Source organism: Amblyraja radiata, chromosome 10, assembly GCF_010909765.2.
Source record: "Amblyraja radiata isolate CabotCenter1 chromosome 10, sAmbRad1.1.pri, whole genome shotgun sequence".
NCBI lineage: Eukaryota > Metazoa > Chordata > Chondrichthyes > Rajiformes > Rajidae > Amblyraja > Amblyraja radiata.
In genome coordinates this window covers 54904547-54931218 of record NC_045965.1, presented here as the reverse complement: position 1 = coordinate 54931218, position 26672 = coordinate 54904547, and the positions used below count along the sequence as shown (strand labels likewise).

Below are 26672 nucleotides of genomic sequence, written 5' to 3'. Positions count from 1 at the left end.
ATGGGTGACGTTTCGGGTTGAGACTCGTCTTCGTAACGTTGCCGGTCCATTTCTCTCCACAGATGCTGCCCGACCTGCTGAGTTCCTCCAGCACTTTTTGCTTTGGACAACAACACTGTCAGACAGTAGAGAAAACTGGGTTGAGAAGAACATGGAAGTTACAAAACACCTGAATATGAAAGGTAAAATATGCTCAGCTTTAAGGCAGTTATTTTATACATTTCTGGCATCTTTCTAACTAAGGTACTTTTGCGATCTATATTTTACTCTGATAATGTTTAATTGTCAGGACAGTGTGGTGCACATGTGTGGAGAAACCTGAGCTAACTACAGCTCATCTCCTATTTTGGAAAAATGTGTCCTTCAAATCTGAGACTTCCAATCTTCTAAGGTTTTAAGAATAAAAATGAAGAATGGGACATAGATTCATTGCAACATCCCACATGAAACCCACTCACCTATTAATATTAATGTGTGGGAAGGAACTGCAGACGTTGGTTAAACCGAAGACAGACACAAAGTGCTGGAGTAACTCAGCGGGACAGGCAGCATCTCTGGTGAGAAGGAATGGGTGACCCTTCTTCTGTCTCCCTGTTACTATTAACCTGTTCACTGCCACGTTTTTTTTTCACTATTGGCCATAGCCCAAGTATACTCAGGGGCGACATTGAACAGGTTAAATCCATAGGTCTTCCTGTCAAAGACTTAAACCCCTGTCTCACGGTGCGAGTCCACCCACGCGTGATCCCGAGTTTAAAACAAATCAAACTCGTGGTAATCACGTAGAATTAACGTAGCGGGAACGTCGGAACTCGTAACGCTAATGGCAGGTACTCGGGAAACTTCTTAACTCGTGCAAATCTTGGGATAGTCCTATTTGCCTGCATGTGGCCCATAGCCCTCTAAACCCTTCCCATCCATTTATCTGTCGTTAATAACCTCAAGAAAATGTTAAGTCTACGTGAGCCTGTTTCAGTTTCCTGGGTCCAACTCAGAGAGAAGTCTTCCCCCTTTCCAGGGTTAATCGCTCCACTGCATTATGAAGTCCTTGACAGTGAATCCCATGGACAACCACTACCAAAATGTCTGCCCACACAGTCAGTACTCCTCTCATACACTTGTCTCCTGTACTAAGTCACCCCAACCTCCCTCCCCTCCCCCCACTCCCCTCCCCTCCCCTCTCCCCCCCTCCCCCCTGAGTTAACAAGTTTCCCGAGTACCTGCCGTTAGCGTTATGAGTTCCGACGTTCTCGCTACGTTAATTCTATGTGATTACCACGAGTTGGATTTGTTTTCAACTCGGGATCACGCGTGGGTGGACTCGCACCGTGAGACAGGGCCATTATGCAAAACCTAAATTCCCCGCTTTGCTAACCTGAGATATGGAAGTATTAGAATTATGATGTGATTTAATCATGTCACCCTACTGTTTGCAATTGTCTTTTGTAATGTCTGCCTCAGGCTAAATAATTTTTTTTAAACACCCACCAAAGTTCCATGTGGTTATGTTTTACATTCAATAACACGGGCCAGAGTGTGCTTTGCAAGCAGAGCACATTTCAGCATTGATACAACTTTTATCATCATTCGAAATTCAATCTTCCAGCTTTAATAGTCAGTTTGGCTTTGTGCATAGGAAATCGTGTCTCTAGTCAACATGGCTCTGTGTGTCTCACCAATTGAGATTTTTGTAAAGAGGCATAGCATGAAAACTGGAACTACAGCAATTGTATGCCACAAAAATCTGCTTTCCCTTAAAATGAAGCAGAATAACTTGATTGAACACCCATGGTTCACCATAATGCTAGTGTGCTCCTTGACTTTCACATCAGATGTATTGGAATTGATAGGATGAATGCACAGTCTTTTATCCAGGGTAAGGGAATCAAGAACCAGAGGTTTAAGGTGAGAGGGGAAAACATTAATAGCATTCACACAAAGGATGGTGGGTGTGTGGAATAAGCTACCAGAGGAGGTGGACAAAAGTGCTGGAGAAACATAGAAACATAGAAAATAGGTGCAGGAGTAGGCCATTCAGCCCTTCGAACCTGCACCGCCATTCAATATGATCATGGCTGATCATCCAACTCAGTATCCTGTACCTGCCTTCTCTCCTTACCCCCTAATCCCTTTAGCCACAAGGGCCACATCTAACTCCCTCTTAAATATAGCCAATGAACTGGCCTCAACTACCTTCTGTGGCAGAGAATTCCAGAGATTCACCACTCTCTGTGAGAAAAATGTTTTTCTCATCTCGGTCCTAAAAGATTTCCCCCTTATCCTTAAACTGTGACCCCTTGTTCTGGACTTCCCCAACATCGGGAACAATCTTCCTGTATCTAGCCTGTCCAACCCCTTAAGAATGTTGTACGTTTCTATAAGATCCCCCCTCGATCTTCTAAATTCTAGCGAGTACAAGCCAAGTCTATCCAGATTTTCTTCATGTGAAAGTCCTGACATCCCAGGAATCAGTCTGGTGCATATGTCAGTGTGCTACAGAATGCATTATTCCTATTATCTACATTTTTTCATAGAAATACTATTGTGTATTTACTTTCCAAACTGCATTTGCATTTTTCATCGACTCATTTGAATTTCAAACAAAGCTTTGCATCTTGGCTGAATACACAGCCAACAGAAAAAAAAGTATCCTTCATAGATTTTGCTCAAGATGGATGAAGAATGAACTTTTATTAATAGGGTCGTGTTTTCTATGAAAATCGAAGAAGAATTGTGACTGAGAGTGGCCACGGTGGCACAGCGGTGGAGTTGTTGCCTTACAGTGCTTGCAGCCCCGGAGACCCGGGTTCGATCCCGACTACAGGTGCTGTCTGCACGGAGTTTGTACGTTCTCCCCATGACTGCGTGGGTTTTCTCCGAGATGTACGGTTTCCTCCAACACTCCAAAGACGTACAGGTAAGTGGGTTAATTGGCTTGGTGTATTTGTAAAATTGTCCCTAGTGTGTGTAGGATATCAAGTTAGTTTATTGTCATGTGTCCCTGTATAGGACAATGAAATTCATTAGTGTGCGGGGATCGCTGGTCGGTGCGGACTCGGTGGGCCGAAGTGCCTGTTTCCGCACCATATCTCTAAACTAAACTGAACTAAATTGTCCATTCAAAGAGTCTGAAAGCAAGTGAATGAACCTTGTTTAAGAAGCAGTCTTGCATTCATGCAGTACATTTCACAAACTGGGGCTGTCCAGAAGCATTTCGGAACTCAAGTAATTTTGATGTGTACTCAATGTTATAATGTTTAAAGGATACGATGGATGAGAAAACGAGCGTGGTAAAATATAATAATGAGCACTGTCCGAGAGATTGTCAGAATGGAGAAAAATTGAACCTGAAAGAACTATGAGTGCACAGAGATTTCATCCACAATGTGTTCAAACCACCAAGAATAAGAAAGTGCAAAGTCAACAGAAAACAGAATTGATTAATTGAAAGATAGCGCTTGGAAACAGGCCCTTCAGCCCACCGAGCCCATGCCGACCATCGATCACCCTTTCACACTATTTTTATGTTTCGCATCCACTCCCTACACACTAGGGAAGAGTCAAGAGTGTTTTATTGTCATGTGTCCCAGATAGAGCAATGCCACTCATATCTGCCGCAGCACAACAGAATCTGTAAACATAGTACACTGTAAACAATATAATAAATGGGAGAGAAAAAAAAATATCTTAAAGATAGTGGAGTCAGGGGATATGGGGAGAAGGCAGGGGTTGGGGTACTGATTGGGGATGATCAGCCATGATTACATTGAATGGTGATGCTGGCTCGAAGGGCCGAATGGTCCACTCCTGCACCTATTGTCTATAAAAAGTTCAGTGTGTATATATACACATACTCACAAATACACATTAATATATATATATATGTATATTATATATATATGTGTCTATTTATGAGTATGTGTATATATCTATATTACTAAAAGTCTGATCTTGACCGCTTTTGGCTCACTGCTGTGATTTCCGAGAGAACGCCGCCACCTACGGCCGTCATTTTTGGCCACCTCGCTCAGAGCCCCCCTCCGCCTTCCGGGACCAGAGGATTTTTTCCATCGATGAAAAATCAGAGAGATATTAATGTTTATTTTGCCATTCTCTCTGCTGCCCCTGCTGGAGGGAGGGGGAAGGACTATAAAACCAGGAAGTGGTGTGCCTCACTCAGTCTCTGCAAGATGGAGGAAGCCAGAGGGTCACATCTCTTTGAGCTCTGAATAACACTGAACATATGTCTACTCAACTGTGAGTGCCTTTAATGTGGTTTGAAAATGAAGATATGGTTGGTTTGAAGTAAAAAGGCCCTGCCTGCAAATGATTGTTTGGGGGGTTTGGGTTGAAGTGAAAAGGCACTGCCTGCAAATGGTTGTTTGGGGCTTTGGGTTGAAGTGAAAAGGCACTGCCTGCAAATGGTTGTTTGTCTAAACTTGACAACTTCCTGTTTGCACTATATTGATTTTGGATAAAACGCTACCACTTACGGCTGTGATTTTTGGCCATCTTACTCAGTCCCCCTCCGTTCATCAGGTGCAGAGGATTCTTCCCATCAATGAAAAATAAAAGTGTTATTAGTGTTTAAAAAAATTTGAGAATCTCTCTCCTGTCTATCACGCCATGAAGGCCACACCTTTTCTGGTGGGGGGGGGGGAGGGATTATATAATCCAGAAGTGTGGGTGTGGCTCAGTCTCTGCATGATGGGGGAGGGAGAGGTCACGGCTGTCTGAGCTGTGAATCAACTAAACACACTGAATGTCTATTGAACTGTGAGTGTGGTGTTTTGTGTGGTTTTATGGTGGTTTTTTTGGTGGTTTCTCCCTTAAAATGGTAGGAAAATGGATTTGAATTTGGTGGCCTTGCACTCTGCTTAAAATGGACTTTCAAGGAATAGCCGTGAGTCAATTGTCAGGCCACCAGCTTTGATTGAGCTGCCAGCACATCAGGCTTGAGGGACTGAGCTGCCACTCCAAGGATCCATTTGGCCCACAATGTCCATACTAGCCCTCTGGAGACCAGTAGTCCCTGCAGCCAACAACACCCATACCAGCGCTCCAGAAAGCGCCCCCCCCCCCCCACTGGCTACCAATATTGGAATTGGTGGAGAGGTGGAATATTGCGTCGAGGGACCAGCCCTCCCGTGTGAACATAGGACCCAACGGGTCCCACTTAGTCTAGTAATATATACATATATACACACACACACAATTGGCCTACAAACCTGTATGTGTTTGGGATGTGGGAGGAAACTGGAGGACCTGGAAGAAACCCACATGGTCACAGGGAGAACGTGCATACTCCACACAAACAGTACCCGAGGCCGGGATTGAAACCAGAGTCTTTGGTGCTGTGAGGCACCACTGCATCACTAAAATGCTAAAATGGCCAGAGCTTTAGTTTAGTTTAGAGATGTGGAAACAGGCCCTTCAGCCCACTGAGTCCAGCCAACCAGTGATCACCCTATAATCCAACACTATCCTACAAACCAGAGACAATGCCAGTAGCCAAATAACCTACAAAAATCTGCACGTCTCTGGAGTGTGGGAAAAAACCAGAGTAGCCGGAGGAAACCCATGCGGTCACAGAGAGAATGTACAAACTCTGTACAGACAGCGCCCATAGTCAGGATCGAACCTGGGTCTCTGGAGCTACACCATTGAGCAGAAAATTATGTCAGAGGAGAAAGAGGCCATGTTTATAGTTGCAAAATGCTGGGGTAACTCAGCGGGACAGGCAGCATCTCTCGAGAGAAGGATCGCGCCTTGAAATGTCACCCATTCCTTCTCTCCAGTGATGCTGCCTGTCCCGCTGAGTTACTCCGACAGTTTGAGTCTATCTTTGCTTTAAACCAGCATCTACAGTTCCTTCCTACACAAGTTTATAGTTTGAGAAACCCCATTCTGAAAATGGTTTCCATTTCTGCATCTGAAGAAATAAGTGAAGAAGGGTTGTGACCTGGAATCACTAAACAGGGATAGGAAAATGGAAGGCAAAGAGATGTTATGGGAATGAATAAGATTTTAGCCAATTTATAACAAAATAGAATTTCACATTGTACCAAACAAACAATAGAACTGCAGAACACAAGATTCACAATGGAACACAAGATTCTACTGTAATTAGCTAAAAGCTGGGATGATACCAAAAAAGTTCCTTACATGAAGAATCATGAATGTGTGGGCAGCTCAGTGGTGCTGTGGTAGAGTTGCTGCCTTACAGCGCCAGAGACCCGGGTTCATTCCTGACGACGGGTGCTCCCCGTACAGAGTTTGCACGTTCTCCCCGTGACCTGCGTGGGTTTTTTCCTGGTGCTCCGGTTTCCTCCCACACTACAAAGGCGTACAGGTTTGTAGGTTAATTGGTTTGGTACAATTGTAAATCGTCCCTAGTCTGTGTAGGATAGTGTTAGTGGACGGGGATCGCTGGTCGGTGCGGACTCGGTGGGTCGAAGGGCCTAAAGTGTGAGTGCTTGGGATAAGGCAGGCAAGAAGTACCCTGCAATTATTTCAGAATCATTGGAGGAAGCTACAGTGAGATAAATTAAGAAAATCAGAATGACCTCCTTCATCTCCAACTATCACTGTGATCTTAAGAATTGAAGATGTTATTGACACATATGAGAAGGATCTTGACCCTAAACATCACCCATTCCTTCTCTCCAGAATTGCTGACTGTCCCGCTGAGTTACTCCAGCTTTTTGTGTTTATCTTCGGCTTAAACCAGCATCTGTAGTTCTTTCCATATAGCAGCAGCTTTAAATTGGAACTCACTGGAGCCACATCTAAAACCTGCGGCACGGTGACACAGTGGTAGAGCTACTGCCTCACAGCGCCAGAGACCTGGGCTCGATCCTCACTACGGGGACTGTCTGTACGGAGTTTGTACTTTCACCCCATGATCTGCGTGCGTTTTCTCCGAGTTCGGTTTCCTCCCACACTCCAATGATGGACAAGCTTATAGGTGAATTGGCTTGGTGTAAATGTAAAAATTGTCCCTAGTGTGTGTAGGGTAGTGTTAGTGGGCGGGGATCGCTGGTCGGTGCGGACTCGGTGGGTAGAAGGGCCTGTTTCCGCGCTGCATCTCTAAACTAAAAACTAAACTGTAGCTGCGCAGCATCAAACAGAACATTTTATTACACTGGCATTTTGATGGTTCAAGCTGAAACATTTCATTAACCTTTGCAGTTTGATCTTTGAAATGCATTGATGTCACCATTGCACTTGCAGTTCGCGGCAGCATTGACTATCTATGTTAGAACTGGGGAGGAAGGAAACATTTAATGGCAGGTATTTTTAGATAAATCTTTGCAGCATTACAAAGATTTGAAACATTTTATTAGAAAAATGTGCAATTCAAGTGACAGCGAATGTGGTTTTTGTGATAAATTAGGCAAAATGTTGGTGATGCTCAGTTGTATTTCTTTGCTCTTTAATTGTTGTAATATTGCAAAGATTTATCTAAAACAATTGCAATCTATTTCACTAATCATTAAAGAAGTGCTTAAATGGTGTTTTGTTGACAATCCAAAGATATTATTAATTAGGAAACATTGCTTCTTTTATTTTTATGGATGGGAACACTTTTATTTAAAGAAAGAATCAGGAGGAGATATACAGTAAGTAATAACTGATCGCAGGTGAGAGATTCTTTCAATGTAGGTAATATAATAGTGTACTGGTTAGGTTACTGGACTAGAATCCAAAGTTCTGGACCCTTGACCTGAGAGATTTGGTACCTAGAGAAGTTCATGCAATTGAATAAATCCAGAATTATTTCTGAAAAGCCTTGGCAAGGAAATGGCAAAGGAAAATATTTAATTGTCATTAAAAAATCAACTGGTTTGCTCATGTCCTTCAGAGGACTAATTCTACCATCCTTACCCCGCCTTGCCTATATATGAGGGAAGACCCACCAATTGCCTCATTTTAAGGATTAGGGATGGACAATAAATGCTGGCATTACATTTTACATGTGAATTAATAAAAGTTTATGAGGCACGTGAATGTGATTTTTAATTTAGTCATGGGATGATGGAATGTAACTGCGGAGTGCCCGGTATAGTTTATTGTCATGTGCAACGAGGTACAATAAAATATTTTTGTAGTGTGCTGACCAGTCAGCGGATAAACAATACCTGATGACAATCGAGCCATTTACAGTGTAGAGATACATGATAAGGGAATTAAAAGTGTGGAGCGATATGTAATATGTGAGTGTAGATCTGCTTCTGTGGCTAGCATGCAAATAGTCACCTGGGTTGGGCGTTATCTTGTCATTGCACAATGCACTTTCGAGTTCATTTTAAAATTCTTTTATTTGTTTTCAAATCGTTGAATGGGCTCGCCCCGCCTTACCTCTCTGAGCTGCTCCACCTATATGCTCCTGCCCGATGCCTCAGGTCAGCTGATCAGCTGCTCCTTGAGGTACCACGGTCTAAGCGGAAGCTCAGAGGGGATAGAGCCTTTTCTGTTGCTGCTCCGGCACTTTGGAACACCTTGCCGTTGCACATCAGACAGGCCCCCTCACTGTCCATCTTCAAATCCTCCCTAAAAACTCATTTTTATTCTCTGGCTTTCGACACTGGCTGAGACATTGCTCCTGTTCTTAGTGCTTTTAATGTCTTTTAATTTTTACTGTTTTTAGTCCTTCGTTTTACGGTTTTTAATGGTTTGTAATAACTTTTTGTCCATGAGTTCTCATGTACAGCACTTTGTGGCAACTGCGGTTGTTTAAAGCGCTTTATAAATAAAGTTTATTATTATTATTATAATATCCATCTGATGTTTACCTTTTTAAGATGACTTGAAGAACTGTAGTCATATAGTGCTTTATGTATTCTGGAGAAGCTTGGATAGGTGAATGAGGAGGGGTTAAATAACTGATTGAGTGTTCAGAATGAGGCTGCAAAGTGCAGGATCAGGTGACAGATATTTAGGACTAGGTTGAGCAGGAATTTCTGCTGTGGGTCTTTGGAACTTGAATAAGGAATTGCGATACATAACGCTGAGATCAATACAGATTGTAAACAAGGGACATCAAGGAATATGGAGGAGTCAAAAAGTAGGGGTGAGATAGAAGATTAGCCACAGCCTTGCCAAGTGTTGAGCAGGTTCATGGATGTGTCCACTGTTTGTGTTTCTTAAATTCTCTTAAGTCTTTAAACCACTTTTCACAGCATGACACTTTTATTTGGCAGCTGTTGGAAAACAGGTGAAAGCCACAAGTTTTACACGGTCTTCATTGATTGCTGAGAATTTTGGAGTTTGGTTAAATACATTTTGTTCATTGCGAAGGAGCACTATTATTTGTAATGTTTTTTTAATTTATGAAGTCAAAGATGTAAAAATAAAAATTGGTTGGATGGTCACAAATTGGAATTCTTCATTGTTGGGTTTTTAACTTCAGTGTCAGACCACTAGTTAAAGAAAATAATATTAATACATCACTGTAAAATGCACCTTATGAAGGGCTGATACATTATAACAGAAATAAATAACAAAAGAGAATGCTGGTAACCATTGGTAATATATTTATTAAACAAATTATTCGAAATGCAAACCCGCAAATTGGGATTTTCTGTAAAATCTTTAATTTGGTTAGACATGGGAAGGATGAAGAGAAGAAGGAAAAGCTTTCAAGGATAAAACAAATTAATACAAGAAAGAAATGAGCTTGTATAATCCAAATTGTTCCTCCGTGACTGGTTGCATTGAACAGATGATGTTGCCACAATTCAAAAACTTACCCCTTATTTCAATTGCAAAACAAAATTTACATTGAGATTGTACACAAAGTATGATGAAGGATGCCAAGTTATTAGATATTAAAAATGGCAACCACACTAATGCAATATATCTGTATCCGTGACCTGCATAAACAATTAATTCCATTTAATCTGCATTTATAACTAGTATTGGAGTCAGCAAAATGGAGGCACGATCACGCAATAAATTCAACATCAAATCAGAAAAAAACAAAATTAACAATTAAATGAAACTATTGTCACATTGTGTGATTTGTACAGGTTGTGTTGTGAAGGGATCATGTTTAACATTGCTTAAAGCACAAAATACCTGTAATCGCTTGTTTATAAATGTATTCATTATTAAACATCATTCCTTTATACACACACTTATTGATTTGGAAACAAGGATATATTTCAGATTAAAATAAAATTTCAATTTTCTCTCGCAGTTTTAGAATCCTTCTTTTATTTCCCAGTAATTGGTTTCACGATAGAGTTGCAAAAATGTAGGATCTGAATCAAATTATATGAATTAATGATATACAGTAGGCAAGAAAACAGTAGGTTCTAAGGATCTTAGTGAGTTAAATGGCAAATGTGAGTTCCACAAGGACACTCAATGCAGACATTATCAATATACTGGAATATTACTGAATAAATATCCACCACATTGAGAGTTGAATGTAAATGTCAGGCATTTAATAGACTGTGCCTGTCTGTTCCCCTACATAAAACAAAACACTTATTAATGAAAGACTCTAACTTACCTAATAGTGAAAGATCTGGACAGTGAATTTAGAGAGGATATTTCCACTAGTGCGAGAGTCTAGGATCAGAGGCCGTGGCCTCAGATTAAAAGGATGTACCTTTAGAAAGGAAACGAGGAGGAATTTCTCTAGGTAGAGAGTGGTGAATCTGTGGAATTCATTGCCACAGATGGCTGTGGAGGCCAAGTCAGTAGTCAGAGATTGACAGATTCTTGATTAATAAGGGTGTCAGCGGTTATGGGGAGAAGGCAGTAGAATGGGGTTGAGAGGGAGAGATAGATCAGCCATGAGTGAATGGCGGAGTAAACTAGATGGGCCAAGCAGCCTAATTCTGCTCCTGGAACTTAGGAACCATGAACTTTCCAGTAAAATAATGGTGAAGCCCCTTTCACCTTTTCAGTAGACATTAGAAATCACTAACTAAGTAAAAGCCTGTTAACAACAGATATAATTTCACTAAAAATTATACTTATGGGCATATAGATTTAAATCCGTGCCATTGTCTTATTTCATGGCTGACCTCAATGCTATTGCTTATTACTTAATAATAGCCCAGGTTTTTTCTAATGTAGCCTAAGACCATGGTAACTAGCTTTGGTAAGATAAAATCAATGCTTTAGAAATAACAGTGGTTTGTCATATTATAACACAAATGACTAAATCAATATTTATGGAAAGATATGGATATTAAGTCTTGGTTCCAATCCAGACGAAGTCGACCGAACAAACTTGTTAGACTGCTAGAGGAATACCTCTTATAGGTATGTAAGGCGTTAAACGAGGAATCATTGTAATGCAATCAATGATAGGGCAGACACTATAGCAAAGAGTGCACCCTGTGCAGTCTGCAGTTACTCGAGGAAGGTGCGTCTTGGCGTCAAAGGTTATGGCCTAGAGAGAATTAAAAAGAGATTGGATAAAGCAATCAGAATAAAAGCTACAACAAACCACATAGCATGCAACTAAAAAGTTAAGATAACAAGGTGCTTCAGAACTGTACTCCGATGACAATGGACAACATCTTAGTTGAGTTTAGAGAATACAGCATACGGAAACAGGTCCTTCGGCCCACCGAGTCCGCGCCGACAATTTTTAACGAAGACAATTAACCTACGTCTTTGGAATGTGGGAGGGAACCGGGGAAAATCCATGCGGTCACAGGAGGAATGTACAAGCTCCGAACAGACAGCACCCGTGGTCAGGGTTGAACCCCTGGCGCTGGCATCTATTCAATATACAGTAAAAGTTTTCATGCAGAATGTGAATTGCTGGTTTGTTTTCTGAGGATCACTGATGAATTGAAGAACACAGCTCATGGGATGTTTAAGAAACACTGGATATTGGTACACACCATCGTTCTCATCTGGAAACTTGCCGTATGACCTTACACTCCTCTTCAAAATTACCATTCATTTATTTAGAAACATAGAAAAATAGGTGCAGGAGTAGGCCATTCGGCCCTTCGAGCCAGCACCGCCATTCAATATGATCATGGCTGATCTTCTAAAATAAGTACCCAGTTCCTGCTTTAGTTAGTTATCTGGCTGCCAACTTCAATTTTGAAATTACTTTCAGTCAGTTGAGTGCCGTATTATAAATATTGACAAGCTTGATACAAAAATCCAGCAATGCCACTCACTGGCTGATTCAAATCTCCCAGTGACCTATAACATGGGACAATTGGTATTAGCTGCTATATTGTTCTGCCTAATACCACCTGAACAAATTTAACTAGTTCTCAGGTATAATAAAATATAAATCATTGGATGACTCAGTGGTGCAGCTGATAGACCAGCTGCCTCACAGTGCCAAAGACAGGTTCAATCCTAACCTTGGATGCTGTCTGTGTGGAATTTGCATGCTCTCTCTGTGATGGCCTAAAGGGCCTATCCACCAGCATGCGACTGCATGCGTCTAGCGCGACCAAACGTGGTCGCTTGAGGTGTACGGCCTCGCGGGGCCGGTCCCAATTCGAACCACGGAGGCGTATGGAGTTGTGCGGGGCTGGTCCCGACACCATACTAACCAATCAGCTGGGCAGGAGGCAGGCCGACTGAATTTGGACGTCACACTGCGTCAGGCGGTGACGTCATCACGCATCGGCACGCCGGGCGGTGACGTCATTGCGCAACTCCACGCGCTAGGCGTACGACGTCAAGACGCTCCGTACGACGCCGAGACGCTGCGTACGACGTCAAGACGTTGTGTACGCATGTCGAGGCGCTGCGTACGGACTCAATGCGGCTGCGGGCCGACAGGCCATTGTCATGCGGGATTTTCGGACAGTGCAAGATTTTTGGAGCCCCGCGCGATGTCGGGACCAGCCCCGCACAACTCCATATGCCTCCGGCGATCGAAGTAGGACCGGCCCCGCGAGACCGTATGCCTCAAGCGACCACGTTTGGTCGCGCTAGACGCATGCTACCACATGCTGGTGGGACAGGCCCTTTAGTTTCCTCCACGTGCCCTGGTTTCCTCCCACATCACAAAGAGGTGAAGGTTCATTGGTTAATTGGCTTCTGTAAATTGTCTCTACTGTGCTGGGAGAGGATGAGAAAGTGGAATAACATTGAATTTTTGTGAACGGTTGATCGATGGTCGGTGCGGTCTCGGTGGGACAAAAGGCCTGTTTCCATGCTGTTTCACTAAACTAAACAGAAACTGCACATTAAAGGATCAAAAAAATAGTTTTCAAACCATTTAAATATTCAAGAAAAAAGTAACACAATCCAGTTGTATTTGAATCTGAAATTAATTATTTTAAAATTCCAACTTGCTTTCAAGGCACATTAGAAATTTTCACCATGAATTGATTTTTTGTACAAATTTATCTGTATATGATAATCTGGATCTGGATCTGGATGTAGTACGTTGAAAAGCTGTAGGTAGGGCATCACTCAGCACTGGACAATTTTTACATTTTATTTTTACAAGCCAATTAATCACGCCAATTAACCTACAAACCTGTACGTCTTTGGAGTTTGGGAGGAAACCGAAGATCTCGGAGAAAACCCACGCAGGTCACGGGGAGAATGTACAAACTCCATACAGACAGCACCCGTAGTCGGGATCGAACCTGCGTCTCTGGCGCTGCATTTTGCTTGAAGGCAGCAACTCTACCGCTGCGCCACCGTGACTGCCCTTGAATCATATAATGTCCCATATTTCATGACAATTTTGGGCAGGAATATGGGGTTGCGAGGAATAGATAGATCAGCCATGATCGAATGATGGAGTAGACGTGATGGGCCTAATTCTGCTCCTATAACTCATGAACATTCGTGTTACCTGGTAGAAACAAGGAACTGCAGATTCTAGTTTACAAAAAAGGATATAACGTGCTGGAGTAACTCAACCAGTAAGGTAGTATCCCTGGAGAACATGGATAGGCCATGTTTCAGATCGGGACCCTTCTTCAGATTAGCCTGACTTGTTGATTTAGTCCAGCATTTTATGTCCATCAACGTAAACCTCCAGTAGTTTCAAATATGGTGGTCGTGACCACAAAGCTGTCTTTCCAATCATTCCAACACACAGCACTCCAAGAAAATAAGTTAACAGCTGAACAAGCAAAATAGTATAAGGAAAGCCTGGAAAATGGGATAAGAATAGTTTTCTCCAAAGTATGTAATCTCTCTGGAAAACAGAAGGCCAAATGGCCTATATTTTTTTATATCAGCAATTTCCAGAGCATTTGAAAATAAAATAAAATGGTGGTTTCACTGTCATTCGAAAGCTACACAGTTAAATACAATAGATGGAGCTGAAAATACTCAAAGGTCAGGCAGCATCTGTGGAGAGAGTATTAGAGTTAAAGGGCAAAATTGCTACACATATTGCTACAAACCTCTACAGATACTAAGCTAAACGTAAATTTGATTTGCTTATCCTTTCGAGAAATGCAAAGCATTATAAATTCACCTTGCACAACAGCACAAAACAGGCATTGGTGCATTAAAGCTTATTTCCGCTTGGTTTTCTTTTCCATTGAAGTTAATGGGTTAGGAAATCTAGCATAGTGCAAGATAGAAACATAGAAAATAGGTGCAGTAGGCCATTCAGCCCTTCGAGTCAGCACCGCCATTCAATAAGATCATGGCTGCTCATCCAAAATCAGTACCCCGTTCTGGCTTTTTTCCCATATTCCTTGATTCCGTTAGCCCTAAGAGCTAAATCTAATTCTCTCTCTTGAAAACATCCAGTGAATTGACATCCGTTGCCATCTGTGGCAGAGAATTCCACAGATTTACAACTCTCTGGGTGAAAAGGTTTTTCCTCATCTCAGTCCAAAATGGTCTAACACTTATTCTTAAACTGTGACCCCTGGTTCTGGACTCCCCCAACATCGGGAACACTGTTCCTGCATCTACCCTGTCCAGTCCTCTAAGGATTTTATATGTTTCTATAAGATATCCTCTCATCCTCTAAATTCCAGCGAATACAAGACCAGTTGACTAATTCTTTCATCATACGTCAATCCCACCATCCGGGAAATTAACCTCTCTCAATAGCATGTACTGCCAGTGATAGATACAAAATGCTGGAGTAACTCAGCGGGCCAGGCAACATCTCTGGAGAGAAGGAATGGGTGACGTTTTGGGTCAAGACCCTTCTTCAGACTGATATCACAAGAAGAAGACTTAGTTTTACTGTCTCCGACTACATTTTATCTGTTTGCTTTGTTGTCTTCTCCCAGCTAACAATGATCTATTCTACATTTTCCTTGAACTCCATTCCCTTTCTCCTATTGTACCACCTTACACTTCCTTATCTATAAATCTCCCTCTCCCCCGACATCAGTCTGAAGAAGGGTCTCGAACCGAAATGTCACCCATTCCTTCTCTCAACCTGGACTCCAGCATTTTGTGTCTACCTTCAGTTTAAACCAGCATCTGCAGCTCCTTCCTGCATGCTCTATTGCCTGAGATGAGTTTCCAGTCTGTGCCTTTCATTTCAAAAGATCCAACTAAAAATCAAAGAATTGTGCCAATTTTCTTTAACTTTGAAAGAAACTTGCTAACTTAGGCACCTCCGGGGAATTATAACAAAGGCCCTACCAGAAACAAGCCTCAAGCTGAAGTACTTGTGAAAGATCTACTGTACTGACACAATAGATGCTGTCATGTCAAGCTGCATGCCTGGCGTTCTGCGATGCTTTGTGTCTACTATGTTCCTATGCTTGCCCCCGTTTTCTACAATTGTCATCTGGCAGGGTATTGACAAATTACTTCATGTGAACTGTTGTCACCCAACAATAGAGTGTATGGTTTTGAACTCGTAGGATGTCAGTGAGATAACACAGAGCCAGTCAAATCCTGAAATACTTGAAGTAAACGTTGAAAACAAAAATCAGGATTAAATATTACCATTCTCTGAAGTTACCTCTTTTGAAATCCTTGGATGTATGAAATCAGGTCCAAGGGACTTTTAGTTCTTGATCCTGCTAATTTATTAATATTAATTACTTTAAGATCTTCAATCTCATTAGACTCTGCCTCCCTACAATTTCTAGTCGGGTATTAGTGTCTACGGCAGTGACACACACAAATACTCTCAGACACAAAACATTCCACTTGTCTATCATTTTCTTATTTATCATTATAAATTCAGAATTTCTGCTCCTAAGGGACACATGCTTTTGCTAATTACCATTTTAAACGTCGGCAATTGCTCTTACAATTCTAACTACATCCCTCATAAGTTTATTATCATATTCCTTATTGTTAATTTCTTTGTTATATTCTTCTCCAATACTTAGACTTCTTGGCATGCCTCCATTGTAAGCCTCTTCTTGTAATTCAATGCAGTCCTTAACCTCTCTAATCAGTTACGTTTCACCACATTTGCATGGATTTTTTATTCCTCAAGGATCCTTGCAATCTTAGTGAAATTAGTTTGGCTCAGGGTATGGTGATTGTGCAGTACTTAAATTACCAGTCAGGTATGCTGCTAATCCAGAGATAGACACAAAATGCTGGAGTAACTCAGGCAGCTTCTATGGAGAGAAGAATGGGTGACGTCTTGGGTCGAGACCCTTCTTCAGACTGAAAGTCACGGGAGAGGGAAACGAGAGATACAGCCGATGGTGTAGAGAGAAATAGAACAAATGAATGAAAGATATGCAAAAAAGTAACAATGATAAAGGAAACAGACCATTGTCAGCTGTTTGCTAGGTGAGAATGAAAAGCTGGTGTGACTTGGGTGTGGGAGGGATGCCTGAACTAACAATCCAGAGACCCTATGTTAAATCTCACCACAGCAGTTATGCAATTGAAATTCAGTTGACAAACTGGGCATCTGAGCGGTGGGTGGAAGAAAACTCAAACTAAAGGCATGACCGAGGAACTTGAAAATCACCAATTGCTGTGAAAGTCCAGGAGGGAGATCAACAGTCTAGATGAGGGTAGAGGAGACAGTCGGAACCTTTCTCTTAGGGTGGAAATGTCAAAGTCTGGAGGGTATAGCTTTAAGACAGCTTCGCCACAGATGCCTGTGGAGGCAAAGTCAGTGGATATATTTAAGGCAGAGATGGATAGATTCTTGATTAGTACGGGTGTCAGAGGTTGTGGGAAGAAGGCAGGAGAATGGGGTTAGGAGGGAGAGACAGATCAGCCATGATTAAATGGTGGAGTAGACTTCATGGGCCAAATGGCCTAATTCTACTATCACTTATGATCTTATGATTTTATGAGGATCAAGGTAAATGTAGAATGGATCATTGTTAGCTGAGGGGAAGGTGACAACTAGGTGTACAATCAGTCACACTTAATCAGGAGGACAGTGAAATGCTTGTATCACTCTATGTTTTCTCCCCATTGTCATTTCAGGCATTTCTACTGCTTTGGTTTCCAGTTTTCTGAACACAACTGTTTCACCTTCAAAGATAGACACAAACAGGATGACAGCGAAACTAGTACGATGATTAGGGTGGGGAAGGAACAGAAAGGGAGGGGATGCAAGGGTTACTTGAAGTTAGAGAAATCAATGAAAGAACAGTGCAGCCATTGTCCACTCTAATAAATATGCGGACGGGCGGCCTCTACACAGCCACTGACTGGCAGCTGCACGTCGATCTGGGAAAACAGCTGAAATTTCCACAGCACATCACAGCAACATCACTCCGGCCAGACATGATCATCACCTCCGAAGTGGCAAAACAGCTGATCATTCTGGAGCTGACAGTGCCCTGGGAAGAGCGTATTAAAGAGGCTAATGAGAGGAAACGCGCAAAGTACCAGGAACTGGTGGAGATGTGCCAGGACAGAGGCTGGAAGACATACTATGAGCCCATAGAGGTGGGCTGTAGAGGCTTCGCAGGATGCTCACTCTGCAAAGCCCTCAACCAGTTGGGTATTACGGGGCTGGCAAAGAAGAGGGCCATTCAATCCGCAAGCGAAGCTGCAGAGAAAGCCACTAGGTGGCTTTGGATTAAGAGGGCTGATCCGTGGGCGGTTGCTGCTGGGGCGCAAGTCGGGGTTTGATCAATTCCGGCTGGGTCGCCTGGGCGAGGATGTCTGATGTTGTGAGACCCGAAACACCTGATGACCCCAGGTCACATCACTGAGGATGGGTCCCAGCGCATCTAGAAGATGTATTTCTCACACTAGACAGTTAGTGCACTGCAAGCCTGACCCAGTTGCTACCTGACCCGCTGCGTTACTCCGATGTTTGGTGCCTATCTTCAATGTGAACCAGCGTCTGTAGTTCCTTCCTACACATGTTTCACCTTCATGTCACCATCTCCACCTCTCACTAGAAAAACACCTAATTGCCTATGATAAATCGCCCTTGCTAGGTAGGTGAGTGGTAGAATCTAACACACCAGGAGAATAAAATGGGATTAGTGTAATGTGTAAATGGATACTTGATATTCAGCGTGGACTTGTGAGAGGAAGGGTCTGTATACTTGTTGTGATGACTCAACAACTCTTGACCCAGTTGCACTTTGCCAAACTAAACATCAGCCCTCATGGCAATTACTTTGAATGGAGGATTTTCAGAATTGTATTAAATAATGAGTTGTTCCTTTATATTGTTGGGGTTTTTTTCCCTTGGGAACTGGTCATTGAGGGGGTTATAAAATAAAGGAAATATAAGTAAAAGACCAAGAAGTGGGATTTGCAAAACAGAAAAGCACACTACCAGCACTTAGTCATCTGCTACTGATGTGTTGGGCACTTTTAGTCTTATTTTTAGCACTTTTGGACACTTTAGTTATGTTGTTCTGGACTGAAAACACCTTATTTACTCAGTTAATGCTTGTGGCATTCTTTTCTCATTCCCTTCCTAAGCCCTTGAAATCCATTCTGTCAAACTAACTCCATGATTTACTTCCCCTCAAAATAATACCAGCGCCAACCTGACTGGATGAAATACTTCATTGTGTTATCTTGACTGGAACCCAAAACTAATGGAAAATAACCACAAAGTGCTGCTGCAGGAACTCAACGGGTCAGGCAGCATCTGTGAAGGGAATGCACAGACGATGTTTGGGTCAGGACCCATCTTTAGAATGATTAGAGTAGGGGCGTGGGGGGGAGAAAGCTGGTAAAGAGAGATAAAGAGGGGCATAACAAAACCTGGCAAATGTTATAAAAATGTAAGAAAAATGAACTGCAGATACTGGTTTATACCAAAGATAGACTCAAAATGCTGGAGTAACTCTACAGGTCAGGCAGCATCTTTGGAGAAAATAGATAGGTGACGTTTCGGGTTGGGCTCCTTCTTCAGACTGATTGTAGTTGGGAGAGTGCCAATACAGATATCTATTTGAAGGTCAGATCTTATATTGTACCACTTCTGTTGTTCTTGCCCAGTATATATGGCAGTGGACCACAACCTTCCTGGCCGCAGACATTCCGCTGAATAGTTGCTCAAAATTAAAAAAAAAACAATTAATTACACTGTGGGCAACAAAGCCTAGAATCACAGAGAAAATCTATTCCTGCAAAGTCCTGTGAAAGTAGAATAAATTGTTAACATTAAAGGTTGTTAACGTTTTAATGGCTAGAAAGAAATGCTATTTCATCCTCAATTCCTAAACATCGTGTTGTGGAGTCACATCAGCAGCTCGTGCTTGATGGTGTGTGAAGAAACTTTGCTTTCCCCACATTCATGTTGAAGTGAACAAACTTTCAACACCCTGAAGATAGACGCAAAAAGTTGGAGTAACTCAGCGTGACAGGACTGGAGAGAAGGAATGGTGACGTTTCGGGTCGAGACCCTTCTTCAGACTGGTTAGGGATAAGAGAAAAGAGAGAGATATGAATGAATAAGTTTATTGGCCAAGTGTGTACACATACAAGGAATTTGCCTTGTTGCTCCGCTCGCAAGTAACAACATGACATACAGTAACAATTAAGAATGACACATAAAACGTTAAACAATAATAAAACATCACAGTTTAAACGGTGATGCGGAGAGATAAAGGACAATGAATAAACGATCTGCAAAAAAGTAATGATGATAAGGGAAACAGGCCGTTTTTAGCTGTGTGTAGGGTGAAAATGAGAAGGACTTGAATGGGGGAGGGATAGAGAAAGAGGGAATGTGGGGGCTACCTGAATGCGGGGGCTACCTGAAGATAAATCAATATTCATACCACTGGGCTGTAAGCTACCCAAGCGAAATATGAGATGCTGTTCCTCCAATTTGCATTTGGCCTCTCTCTGACAATGGAGGAGGCCTAGGACTGAAAGGTCAGTGTGGGAATGGGAAGGGGAATTAAAGTGTCCGGCAACCAGGAGATCAGGTAGGTTCAGGTGGACTGAGCGAAGGCGTTCAGCGAAACGATCTACCTTTTTAAAAAACATTTTATAACATTTGCCAGGCTTTGTTGTGCCCTCAGCCTCTCTTTTCCAACTTCCGTCCCCCGACTCTCCCGAGCCTGAAGAAGTGTCCCGACACAAAACATCGTATGTAACATTGCTTAGTGCCACTTTAACAATTGCATCTTGCAACATTGTTCTGTACAGAACTGCCAGAGTCTGCGGAGAAACCCACAGTGAGAAGAATACTGGCTTGACACTGAACTTTTATTGAATGAAGTAGCCTTGCTGTATATTTGAATGACTATTTCCCAGCACCTCAGAGAGGGAGATGGAAACTGCGATAGATACCATTACAGGCAGATAAATCTGTTGTGCTAAATGTACAAGCTATTATATCACGATTAAAGCCTTTGCAAACAAAAGAAATGTGAACAAACTTGTAAAACGGCTTGCTTTAAAAGGGATAGTTTTATGAAGTGTGAAGATCCTTTTGAGCTTGATTGGGTGAATAAGGAAGAATGCCATAACGCCAGCACTATAAATAAAATAAAATGATGCAACTTTTATAGAAAATAGTTGATTCCATTTCATTACAACTTGTAGGTCTCAATTTATTGTGTAGCAGACATAATGATGAGCATAATCCTGACTATATTTTGAAACAATAAAATTAAATGGTCATATGTCTTGAGTTAAACCACAAATAGGGCTGCAGGGGGAAAAATGTAATGCTGATGCATGAGGTCTCAAATGTATACCTGAGCTGCTTTTGTGTTAATAACTAAATATCCTCTGATATTTTTTGCTCTTACTGAAGATTCTTCTTGAAAATATATTTTTATTTGCTTGCAGGCAGCTATAAAGCTATGCCTGAATGCCAAGATGGGGATTCATAACTACTGTGATGAGAGACGAAATAAAGAAAGACTTGTCTCATATGTTTTGATTTCAATTGTTTCCCATAATCATACAACAGGAGCTCAAATCATGTCTTTAACAAGAAAATGTATTTTTGATTACAAGAGTTTCGCATGTTAGACATATGTCAGAATTTCCTAATAGAGTCATAGAGTGATGATACAGTGTGGAAACAGGCCCTTCTGCCCAACAGCCCACACCGGCCTTGACATGTACCAGCTACAGTACACTAGTCCCACCTGTCAGCATTTGGTCCATATCCCTCCAAACCAGTCCTATCCATTTACCTATCTAAACTGCTTCTTAAATGTTGCGATAGTCCCAGCCTCAACTACCTCCTATGGCATCTTGTTCTATACATCCACCACCCTTTGTGTGAAAAGGTTACCCCTCAGATTCCTATTAAATCTTTTCTCCTTCATCTCAAACCTATGTTCTCTGGTCCTCGATTCACCTACTCTGGGCAAGAGACTCTTTGCATCTACCCGATCTATTCCTCTCATGATCTTATACACCTCTATAAGATCACCCCTCATCCTCCTGCGCTCCAAGGAATTGAGTCCCAGCCTGCTCAACCTCTCCCTATAGCTCAGGCCCTCTAGTCTTGGCAACATCCTTGTAAATCTTCTCTGTACACTTTCCAGCTTGACAACATCTTTCCTATAACATGGTGCCCAGAAGTGAACATAAATGTGGCCTCTCCAACTTCTTACACGACTGCAACATGACCTCCCAACTTCTATATTACTATGAAGTGTAAGCAAAGCCTGACCTCTCCAGGGCAAGGTGAGTTTTCTCTGGCCTCTTGTGTTCATGGTTGATGGATAATCCAACTGTCACAGCTTTTGTGTAAGAGTGAAGATCTTTTCACTACAAAGTGCAGATATTGTAGAAGCAGATAATCTGCAACAGTTCTATAGATTCAGGGTCGGACCTTCAGAAAATACATGCTTCAGACCGTATGGTCAGATGACATTAATATGATTTTTTTCTCAGATTCTCTCATGCATAAACTTCAATTAAAACCACATAAAAGGAGGGATTTTTTAACCTGTAAATTGGGGCAAAGCAATTCTGAGGCTTCGTCTTATTTACTGATAGATTTAAAAAAAGGACATGTAGGGAGAAAGCCAGATTACTGATTTACAAACTTTAATTAGCAGATTTGTGTTATTGACCCACAGTCTTGTTTGTAAAATACTTGGTATTAATCTGAATCGTTTGGCTTCAAGTAATGAGCAACATGCTGGTAACACGCCGTGAATTCAGTGGCATATTTCATTAGCAGAGTCTTGGCTTGGTGGAAGATGAAATGTTTGGTTTTAAATGATTTCCTTAACTGCTTGAGGATGCGGGGCTGATCATCATACGAAAAAAAAGCTCCAGTTTCATAACAGCTGCGGCGAGCTTTACATCACCGTCACCATAGCTTTTCTCTATGCAAACTGCAGCCCCAAAGATTTGAGTGCATAACTCCAGACTGATCTTCCAGTCTGAAAGCATAGGCAAGATAGACAATCGGAACTTTTTTCCCAGGATGGATGACATGTAACAAAAATAAGGCCCTGGTGAGACCACACCTGGAGTATTCGGTGCAGTTTTGGTCTCCTAATTTGAGGAAGGACATTCATGCTATTGAGAGAGTACAGCATAGGTTCACCAGGTTAATTCCCGGACTGACATATGATGAAAGAATGGGTCGACTGGGCTAGTATTCACTGGAATTTAGAAGGATGAGAGGGGATCTATAGAGATTCTCAAAGGATTGCACCTTGGATGCAAGAACAATGTTCCCGATGTCGGGGGAGTCCAGAACCAGGGGTCATAGTTTAAGAATATGGGGTAAGCCATTTAGGACCGAGATGAGGAAAAACGTTTTCACCCAGAGAGTTGTGAATCTGTGGAATTATCTGGAGGGAGGTACGAGAGTGACGTTTAAGAGACCATTTTGATAGGGGCACGGCTCTGCAGGTGTAGAGGAATATGGATCATATGCAAGCAGAGGATATCATGTTTACCATGGCATCAGGTTCAGCACATATATTGTGGGCCAAAGGGTCGGTTCCTGTCCATTACTGTTCTATGTACCATGTGGCATTGCAGAGGCTGAGCAAAGGTGACATCTTTTGAAAGAGATGTTAAACTGCTTTTTTTCTCCCCTCTGATGAGGGCAGAAAAATCATATGGGTCTATTTCAGAATAGAGTGGAGGAATTATCGCGGTGACTATCTGGAATTTTACTCCATGACACTCAAAAATGAAATTACCCGTCATTATCGCACTGACATTCTTGGAAGCTTACAGTGCATTAACTGTCTGGCAAATTTCTTAGAGTGGACAATGGAGGCACTGTTGTTTCATCGATTTCTCTAACTTCAAGTAACCATTGCATCCCCTCTCTTTCCATCCCTCCCCCACCCTAGTCGGCATACTAGTTTCACTGTTGGTACACAAAATTGCTGGGGAAACTCAGCGGGTGCAGCAGCATCTATGGAGCGAAGGAAATAAGCGACGTTTCGGGCCGATTCACTGTTGTCCTGTTGAGTTTCATTGTCTGTATAACTTGTTATCAACCAGCCGACAATGGACCATTGTGGGCTCCAGATTTCCTTGAGCATAGCTGAATTTGCATATACGTCATTCATTTGTTCTATAACTCTCTGTATCACCATCTATACCTCTCGTTTCCCTTTGCCCTGACGCTCAGTTTGAAGAAGGGTCTCGACCCGAAACATCACCTATTCCTTTTCTCCAGAGATGCTGCTTGACCCGCTGAGCTACTCCAGCTTTCTGTGTCTATTTTCTGTTATTTCAGCAGTTGCAAACACTTTGAAATTTCATGAAAGTGATGTGAAGGGAACAATACAAATTAAAAGCCTTTCTTCGTTTCAGCGGCTGTATTCATAATTTCCACTCCACCAAAATTGTTCTTTTCCATTTCAGACAGCCTTCTTCAGGCAAGAGCAAGAAGCAGACTGACCTGTTTCTGCCAGAGATGTCAATTATTGTTTAGCTGCAGGAGCACGTAACCCTTTCTATGATATCCATTCCTACCTGTCATTGATCACTTGATGATAAAAGTAAGATTAATCCCTTTTGTTTCCAGGGAAGCATGAATTCAGGCATTATCAGCGACTGATATACAGAGACAGCATGAATGTATTATGCTGCCAAGCCAAAAATTCTTTACATTTTACCTTGTCCTTTTTAATGATTATTGTAAGGTTCATTTTATTCATTCTAACTGGTAAAACCCAGATTACTTACAGTACCAATAGGCCTACATTCTGAAGTTAATAAAAAATTACATTAAGGTGCAAAATTCTCAAAATAATAAACAAAGATTTTTTCATCTCCTGGGCGCATAAAATTTGTTAGGTTTGCACTGTTTTTTCTGAAAATGTCATGTATTTTTGTCTGTATCCTCTTTACAATTTAGCTGATAGTTTGGACCAAGTTAGCTGATACCCTGTTCACATTCCTCTCCAATAAACAGCTTTAAATCTAGTCCAATTGCTGGGTTTCAAAGTCTTCCTGACCTCCCTACAGAATTTGGTGTTGAATCGATTGCTTGGTGCTGTATTTGATCACAATGAAGTAAGTAAGTACGTTTTATTTATATAGCACGTTTTAAGTCAACTCGCATTGACACCAAAGTGCTTTACATAAATTAAATAATAAGTTTCCATACAAACCATAGAAAAAGGTTAAAAAAAAAAATAAAGAAAATGGACACAACACATTATAGAGTTCAACACAAACGTCCCCCCACAGCAGAATCAAAAATTTCCACTGTGGGGAAAGGCACCAGAATGTTAAGTCCTCTTCCTCTGAAACACCCGAGGTCGGGGCCCATTTGTGGCCTTGCAGCCAGTCCGATAATTTTCAGGGTCCTCTTGCCGTGAAGATGGAACTCCAGCGTCGGGTGAAACAATTCCTCAAGCGGCTGGGAAAGTCTGGAGCGGCGGCCTCCACCCCGGAGACCAGAGACCGGGGCACTCGTAGACCTCAGGCCGCGCCGGTTGGAGCTCCAACCCCGGTGAACTCGATCCCAGGCTCCGCGGCACTCCAAATCCAGCGCCGCCCGCAGCCACAGCTCCGCGATGTTGGGAGTCGGCGGCCACAGCGCTCCGGAGCTTACCGCACGGCGACCCGGTAAGGCATCGCCCGCTCCGTGGCTCCGCTCCGTGATGTTGTACTTGCACTGTGCCGCCTCCGAAGCTGTAGTCCCGGCCGGTCCCGACAGGAAACGCCGCTCCATTCTCGATGATAGGCCGCGAGGACGGGGCGAAGAAGCAGCTCGGAGGGATGCTACCTCTCCGGCCAGGTAGGTGACTAAGAATTAAAGTTTCCCCCTTCCCCACCCCCACCCACCACATAAAAGACCTCCACTAACATTTTGGACAGGACTTAAAATAAAAAAAAGGTGAAGATCCTGAAGGTCCTGACTCTTTGGCAGACTTGCTCAGATTGAGTTCTTCAGCACTAGATGTTTACACTGGATTCCAATCAGACACAACTTCATGATCCAAAGATTCACTATCTGGACTTGGTTTGTCTTGAGCAGAAAGCATTTGATCTATATCTCACCAATTTCAATCAAATATCTCTTGGTTCTGCAAACCCCCAACGTTTGGCCCTCACCTCCCGTTTGAATGAGCTTAACTTGATGGTGTGGGAAGGTGGAAGGGGTGCATGGCTAAGAACACTAGTGCATCTGCTTTGCTTGAAACAATGTTCTTCGTGATTCTCGGCAAGGCCAGTAGCATAATCAAGGACGAGTCAGACCCTGGCCCCCTCACATCAGGCAAAAGATAGTGAAGTGCGAAAACACACACCTCCAGGTTCAGGGATGGTTTCTTCCCAGCTGTTATCAGGCAACTGAATCACCCGACCACAGCAAGAGAGCAGTCCTGAGCTACCATCTATCTACCTCATTGATGACCCTCCGACTATTCTTGATCGGACTTTGCTGGCTTTCCTTTGCACTGAACGTTATTCCCTTATCATGTATCTATACACTGTGAATGGCTCGATTGTGATCATGTATTGTCTCTCCGCTGACTGGATAGCACACAACAAAAACTTTTCACTGTACCTTGGTGCACGTGACTATAAACTAAGCTACGTTATCAAAGAGATTCTTTTAATCCATTTGCTTTGTGCAACTTGAATGAGAAAGGCACAAGTGCATTCTCCACCTTTCCCTCATTGGGAGCACTGCAGATGGATTTGTCTGGGTAGAATTCAAATGTTCTTCACCTCAGCAAAAATTAAAGCAGAGACATTTCATGCTGACAGAAACAAAGAAGAAACGTAGGTGCAGGAGGAGGCTATTCGGCCCTTCGAGCCAGCACCGTCATTCAATATGATCATGGATGATCATCTAAAATCAGTACCCCGTTCCTGCTTTTTCCCCATATCCCTTGATTCCTTTAGCCCGAAGAGCTAAATCAAACTCTCTC

The 26672-nt window shown here is 42.4% G+C and overlaps 1 protein-coding gene across 1 annotated transcript in view; it reads right to left on the bottom strand.

Annotated features, from left to right (window-relative positions):
• Positions 1 to 9519: 9519 nt before the first annotated feature.
• Positions 9520 to 26672, bottom strand: part of dpyd (dihydropyrimidine dehydrogenase) — a 675582-nt gene continuing 658429 nt past the window's right edge. Inside the window, exon 23 of the mRNA XM_033028889.1 lies at positions 9520 to 11410. Within this exon, the coding sequence (XP_032884780.1) occupies positions 11252 to 11410 (159 nt within the window). The 3' untranslated portion in view covers positions 9520 to 11251. The remainder of the gene's footprint in view (positions 11411 to 26672) is intronic.